Source organism: Otolemur garnettii, unplaced genomic scaffold, assembly GCF_000181295.1.
Source record: "Otolemur garnettii isolate 467f Iridium unplaced genomic scaffold, OtoGar3 scaffold00156, whole genome shotgun sequence".
In the NCBI taxonomy this organism is placed as follows: domain Eukaryota; kingdom Metazoa; phylum Chordata; class Mammalia; order Primates; family Galagidae; genus Otolemur; species Otolemur garnettii.
The window spans coordinates 978,780-986,432 of record NW_003852551.1 but is presented as its reverse complement, the minus strand read 5'-3'; the positions used below and the strand labels follow the sequence as shown (position 1 = coordinate 986,432).

General features: G+C 41.7%; 1 protein-coding gene across 3 annotated transcripts in view; it reads right to left on the bottom strand.

Moving 5' to 3' along the window:
* NCMAP (non-compact myelin associated protein) overlaps window positions 1-7,653 on the bottom strand; it is a 43,142-nt gene that overhangs the window by 3,023 nt on the left and 32,466 nt on the right. For 2 of the 3 annotated variants that reach the window (XM_003799767.3, XM_023519113.1), the window contains exons 2-3: window positions 7,072-7,166; window positions 2,801-2,885 (exon numbers count right to left, since the gene is read on the bottom strand). In XM_003799767.3, the coding sequence (XP_003799815.1) occupies window positions 2,801-2,885; window positions 7,072-7,159 (173 nt within the window). In that variant the 5' untranslated portion in view covers window positions 7,160-7,166. Of the gene's footprint in view, window positions 1-2,800; window positions 3,465-7,071; window positions 7,167-7,653 lie in introns of those variants that run through there. The other variant, XM_012811439.2, reaches the window with a different exon arrangement.

Sequence of the window (7,653 nt, the reverse complement as noted above, 5' to 3'; positions counted from 1 at the left end):
AGGAGACTCGCTTGAGCCCAGGAGTTGGAGGTTGCTGTAAGCTGTAATGCCACAGCACTCTACCCAGGGGGACAGCTTGAGGCTCTGTCTCAAAAAAACAAACAAACTTCAAATCCTCAGAGAAGTTGCATATATAGTACAATTAATAATCTAATTGTACTTGTTATAGTTTGAATGTGTCCCATATAAAGCATGTGTTGGAAACTTAATCCCTAGCGTAACAGTGTTGGGAGGAAGGGTCTTATGGGAGGTGTTTAGGTCACAAGGGCTCCACCTTGGTGAATGGATCAATGCCTATTATAAAAGGACTTGAGGCTGTAAGTTTGATCTCTTGTTCTCTCTCATTCTCTCTCTGTCCTTCTGCCTCAGGATGCTAGAGCTAGAAGGGCAGCCCCTTGATCTTGGACTTGCCACCCTCTAGAACTATAAGAAATAAATCTCTGTTCTTTATAAATTACCCAGTCTTAGGTATTATATTATGGTAGCACAAAACAGCCTAAGATAGCTCTTCACCAAACAATTCACCAATTGATAACAATTTACTTCATTTGTTTTCTTTTCTTTTCCCACCCCCACCACTTGTATGTGCATGGACACACAATGTTTTTTTTAAACTCATGAACCATTTATGAGTTAGTTGCAGACATTATGCTACTTCACTCCTAAATACTCTAAAAAAACAAGGCCATTCTCCATTTTAAAAATGACAAAATAGCAGCAGGGAGAGGTTAAGTAACTTTCCTAGTGTTGACAAACTAAAGACTGAATTCAGGTCCCCAATTTCCCAGCCCAGGCATCAGTAGCGTGGGGTGAGTGAGGTCTCCAGCCAGATTGTAACTAGAAAGGGGTTCAGAGCTCTAGTAATGATGGGAGAGGAATGAAGGGTAGACACTGAGGTTTGTTGCCACCTCCTGGTTTGGGATAGAGCCAAATTATAATAGCCTAAAGATTTTAAAAAATAATTTTTAATGCATTATATGCAACAGTGGGAGTACTTTCTTTGATACCAGATAGACTGGATATGAATCCGAACTCTGCCAGTTAGGGCTGAGCAATCTTGTGCCTGTGACTTAATCTTTCTGTACCTGTTTCCACGCCTATAAAATTGAGGATAATAGACCAGCCTGAGCAAGAGCAATACCCCGTCTCTAAAAACAGCCGGGCGTTGTGGCGGGTGCCTATAGTCTCATCTACTTAGGAGGCTGAGGCAAGAGGATCCTCTTGAGCCCAAGAGTTTGAGGTTGCACAAGAAAGTGATACTCTGTCTCAAAAAAAAAAAAAAAATTGAGGATGATAGTTGTACCTTGTGGGGTTGTTGTGAGGACTGAATGAGTTAATATACGTAAAGAGCTTAGAACCATGCATGGCACATGGTATGAGATCATATATTTTAGCTACCTATGTAAATAATATTTGCATTATTATAAAAACCATGCATATTTACTAGTTTGTGAAAATAAGGAACATCCCCCTCCCAACAAAAACATACTAATTCTCTAACAACCCCATCATGCTGACATACTCACTGGTAACAACTTGCTGTGTTAACTTTCCATGGGTACATGTGTAACCCATGTGTATGATCATCATGAATACACTGTTTCGTAAACTTTGACAATGTATTGTAAACAGCATTCCTCGTCAGTAAATATACTTCTATAATATATATTTTTTAATGGCTTTGGGTCTTCTATGATGCCTTTTTTTAAAAAATAGTCTCACTATGTCACCCTAGGTAGAGTGCTGTGGCGTCACAGCTCACAGCAATCTCAAACTCTTGGACTTAAGCAATTCTCTTTTTCTCAGCCTCTCGACTAGCTGGGACTACAGGTGCCCACCACTACGCCCGGCTATTTTTTTGTTGCAGTTGTCATTGTTGTTTAGCTGCCCTGGGCCGGGTTTGAACTCTCCTGCCTTGGTGTATGGGGCCAGTGGCCTAACCACTGACCTACAGGTGCCGAGACGATGATGCCTGTTTTTATAGCCCTTTCATTTTGATTTCTTCTCTGAAAAAAATAATCTTCTAGTAAAGTTGTGAGTGGAGGTGATAACACATAAGATTTATTCTTTTTGTTTGTTTGTTTTGAGACAGAGCCTCACTTTGACGCCCTGGGGTTTAGTACCATGGCATCATCATAGTTCATAGCAACCTTAAACTCTTAGGCTCAGGCAATCCTCTTGTCTCAGCCTCCCCAGTAGCTGGACTACAGGCACCTGCCATAATGCCCAGCTAGGGGAACTCCTGAGCTCAAGCAATTCAGCCACCTCTACCTCCCAGAGTCCTAGGATTACGGGTGTAAGCCACCTCACCTGACCTAAGATTTATTCTTTATGTGATAACATTGTATTACTTTATTTCCCCTTTTTTGATCCCAGAAAGTGGAGTTGAGGGTACGTGTGCTTCCAGTATTTACCAACACAATGCTTATGTGGTCGGCTCATACAACTTAGCAGAGGCATCTCTGAGAAAAGTAGACTCCAACATTTGTCTGTTTTCTGTAAATTACCTACAGATGTTTACCACAGTGTCTAAGGCCCTTATCATATCATTATCACATTTAAAAAATATCTCTCCAGGTCAAAAAAAAAAAAATCTCTCCAAGTACAAAAATATTTAGTTACTATGAAGAAGTTCCTTCAGGAGAACAGATTTCAAAAAGAACCCACAAGGGTACAGCATTTGCTAATGACTCATAGATACTGCTGGGCACATAACAGGCACCCACAAATGTTAGTTCCCTTTTTTTTTTTAATGTCATTGAAAGGACCAGACAGTTCCAAAGCCCAGGGCATCTCATACCTGTTGTACATCTTCAGCAGGATCAGAACCACGGTGAAGATGATGATGACGACCACCACAATGGCGGCGACGATGGCGCCAGAACCTGTGCAGAGGAAAGGAGCAGACATGGCAAAGGTGCAAACTGAGGTGCGGACCTGGGCTCCTGGGGGGGGCACCTGACAAACCCACTGGGTTAAGGCAACGAGAGAGGGTGACATCCTGGTTCACTCACTGCTGACCCCAGGACAGAGTCACATCGATAGTGTCTGTGCACTCCTTACCCCCAACTGGGCTTGAAGAGCTATCAGCCCATCCTCTGCCAAAATTTTGCCTTAGGCCACATCCTATTCTTACCAGTCCCAGCACAGCTTCAAGCTTCTGTGAAGCAGACCAACAAAATACCTTCCTCTCTTTTTGATAAGATAAAAGTAACATGATTTTTGTAAATAATGTTGAAATTATGAATGCAAGCAGAAAAGGAGGAAGGAGAATGAAAACCTCATTGCCCCAGGAACCCTTGATCATCTACATCGCATACGTATACTGATGCCATCATGTTTATGCATATTAAATATCTATCATATTGTTTGAATAATTTATTAATACTATGTCTGAAAATCCACTTTCAGGAAATATTCCTAAATATGGAAAAATATGCACTCAACAAACATGGAACCATGTTTCAGGGACTGTTTTATAACAGTACTCATCTTTGGCTCAGCGCCTGTGGCTCAAACGGCTAAGACACCAGCCACATACACCTAAGGTGGAGGGTTCGAATCCAGCCCAGGCCTGCCAAACAACAATGACGGCTGCAACCAAAAAATAGCTGGGCATTGTGGTGGGTGCCTGTGGTCCCAGCTACTTAGGAGGCTGAGGCAGGAGACTCGCTTGAGCCCAGGAGTTGGAGGTTGCTGTGAGCTATGATGCCACGGTACTGTACCCAGGGGGACAGCTTGTGGCTGTGTCTCAAAAACAAAAACCCCAGTAGTCATCTCTGCACGTAATTGCATGTTGTCCTTCATGACTTTTGATGGCTGCATCATGCTGCATTGCTTAGATGTACCATCACCTGCTCACCAAATACTTACTGAGAATATTTATGTTGATTTCAATTTTTCCCTACTACAAACAGGCTATGATGAACGTCCTTGTAACTTATTATCTCAAACTCTAATCTTGACATTAGTTCCCTATGCCAATGTCAAACTCTAATTTCAGGTTCAAGATCAACGTCCTTATCAGAATTGATATTGAAAATATCAAGAGCCATAACAATGTTCATACTCTAAACCAATCTGTTTGGTTTAGGGGAATTTATCTTAAGGGAATAACCTTAAATACAGAACAGTTTATGCAAATAAAGACATTTATTATAACATTATTAGTCTTCTATATACGGGAATGGTTAAATAAGGTATGGCAACGTATCCAGTGAAATAGTATATAATAATTAATGATTATGAAGATTATGGTAATATGGGAACAGGTAATGATATAAAGTATAGAAAACAACATTATATATATATATATAGTATATATATATACATCCATATATGTGTATATGATTTGTTATGACCATTAAAATATGTGCATATAATCTAATGTTGAGCAAAAAAAGTCAGATACAAAAGAGTACCTCTGGTACTTTTTCAATTTATATAATGTTCAAAACTAGGCAGCACCTGTGGCTCAAGGAGTAGGGCACCAGCCTCATATATGGGAAGTGGCGGGTTCAAAAGCAGCCCTGGCCAAAAACTGCAAAAAAAAATTAAAAAAAAAATTAAGTTCAAAACCATGTAGAACTAATCTACAGTGGTAGACGTCAGACCAATGGATTCCTTTGTGTGGGTGGAGGAGAGAGATCGGAAGAGACACTGGGACCTCTGGGGTAATGGTGATGTCTGTTTTTTGATATGGGGCTGTTTGCACCAGTGCGTTCACTTTATGAAAATGTACCCAGCGATGCACTTGTGATTTGTGTACTTTTGTGAAGGTAATTAATGCCTTTGTGAAAGGTTTATTTAAGCCGGATACAGTGGCTCATGCCTGCAATCCTAGCACTCTGGGAGGCCAAGGCAGGTGGATTGCTTGAGGTCTGGAGTTCAGGACCAGCCTGAGCAAGAGTGAGACTCCATTTCTAAAAAATAGCTGGGCGTTGTGGCCAGCACCTATAGTTCCAGCCCCTCGGGAGGCTAAGGCAAGAGGATTACTTGAACCCAGGAGTTTGAGGTTGCTGTGAGCTATGACACCACAGCTCTTTATCCAGGACAACAGAGTGAGACTCAAAAAAAAAAAAAAGAAAGAAAGATTTACTCAAAAAACAAACAGCCATGTGCAAATATGCAAATATTAATAGAAAGAAAGATTGGGACAAAAAAAAAAAAAAAAAGAGGAAAAAGCAGAAATTCAATCACAGAGTAGCTTGGTTTTTTTCCTTCTTGGGGAGCCTAGTTCGAGATTTTTAACCTCAGCTAGATAATTCTCTGATGTGGGAAGCTGTCCCGTGCATTGTAAAACACTCAGCCCCATCTCTGGCCTCTACCTACTGGATGCCAGCTGCCATTCCTCTGTCCCCACTCCCTAATTAGGACAACTACAATATCTCCAGACATTGTCAAGGGATCCCTGGTGGTAGAATTGCCTGATAAAATATAGGACACCCATTTATATCAGAATTTCTAACAAATAATGAATAAATTTCCAGTATGAGTACATCTCAAGTACTGCATACCTATGCTAAAAAAATCACACATTAGAAAAAAAAATTACGCATTACAGCTTAAAAAATTATTTGTTTATCTCAAATTCAAATTTAACTGGGTGTCCTGTATTTTTATTTGTTAGATGTAGTAACTCTATCTAGGAAGGCAAAATTGCCTCGTTGAGTGCACTGATGACATGCAAAGTTGTGAAGCAGTCCATATTTTTAAAAAAGAAAATAAAATTGCCTAGTTGAAAACCACTGCTTTAATTTAAATAGAAACAGAATTCTTCTCATCTTGCTGACAGAGTGATCTCTCTACCCCGCATTTCTCCTCAGAACTGTTTTGAGACAGACGTCACCAGGCCCTGGTAGGTCTGCCCCCACAGCAAGGAGCAGGGTGACCCATGGGACCCTGTCCTGAGAGTGACCCTTCTGCATCTCTGCAGGAGAGACATCCTGGCATTAATACAGCCCCCTGCAGCTCCACAGCCGGACACTGTTTATCATAGTGGGACATTCTCCATGTGTGTAGGGAATCTGTTCCACACAACCAACTGAAATGGCTGAAATTACTTCTCTCTCTCTTTTTTTTTTTTTTTTTTGCAGTTTTTGGCCGGGGCTGGGTTTGAACCTGCCACCTCCAGTATTTGGGGCCGGCGCCCTACTCCTTTGAGCCACAGGTGCTGAGATTACTTCTTATACAGTCAGCTGGTTCTCTGAAGAACTAGCTTCAAATATTTCTTTCTGGGGACCTCTTGTTCCTGGCAAATGTCTCCCCATGACTAACTCTTCCCACCCACATTCACTTACTCCTTCATAAATTGATGAGATGTTTTTACTTTGCAAAAGTAGGATAACAGTAGCAACATTTTTGTTTTATTTTATTTTTTTTAGAGACCGGGTCTTGCTCTGTCATTCAGGCTAGAGTGTAGTGGAGCAATCATAGCTCACTGTAACTATGAACTCTTGGGCTCAAAAGTTCCTCCTGCCTCAGCCTCCCAGGTAATTGAGACTACAGGGCACACCACTATGCCTGGCTAATTTTTGTTTGTTTTTGTCGAGACCGAGTCTGCTATCTTGCCAGAGCAGGTCTCAAACTCCTTGACTTAAAGAATTGTCCCATTTCAGCCTCCCAAAGTGCTGGGATGAGAGGCCACCACACCTGGCCTGAAGGTAACTACATTTTAACATGACCCATCTAAGAACATCTTACGAGAGGTTCAAATCTCCATTGTTCTCTACACCTAATAAAAACAATAGTAATAATGGTAGTAGTAATTAATAATAAGCTTTAAGTGCTAAGTATGCACTGGGGGCTATTCTAAGCTTGCCCTTTGAATTATTGCTTATAGTCCTCGCAAATCCCTTAGGGTAGTAGCTTCATCAATATCCCTATCTTGTAGATGAGGTAATGAAGGCACACAGCAGAGAAGTCATCTGCTCAGGGTCCCCCAGCAGAACTTGGCCTGAGACTCAGGCACTCTGTCTTCAGAGCCCATGCTCTCGACCTCTGCACTGGGAGCTAACCGTGACACGTGTCCTGCCATCCCTCCCCTCAGCCTCCAAACCCAGGTGACCTTACTCTTATACAGAAAGTCTTCGCCCCTGGTGGTCATGTTCAGTGAGATGAAGGTGGTAACGGTGTCCCCCAAAGGGGTGGCCGTAGTCATCTTGATCCTGGTGAGAACAAAGAAGAAATTTTGTGTAAAACTAAAATAAGCCTTATTATTCCTGCACAAGACCTCTTTTGGTCTTCATCTGGATGACTGTAGAATATTCAAACATTCAGTTTCTCTTGGCAGTATGCAAATACAAGGTTCATTACTAGATACTATGGGGGAATTAAAAACAATACTTGACATTTGTAAGGAACTTTGTTTTTCAAAATAGCTTAGTTGTCATTGTTGTTTGGGTGTCCCAGGCTGGATTCGAACCCGAACCCAACAGCTCTAAATGTATGTGACTGGTGCCCTAGCTGCTGAGCTACAGGTGCCAAGCCTTTCAAAGCACTTTAAATTCACTTAACAAGATTTACTCACCTCTGGCCGGGTGCAGTGACTCACACCTGTAATCCTAGCACTCTGGGAGGCAAATGCGGTCAGATTGCCTGAGCTCCGGAGTTTGAGACCAGCCTGAGCAAGAGTGAGACCCCTGTCTTTAACAA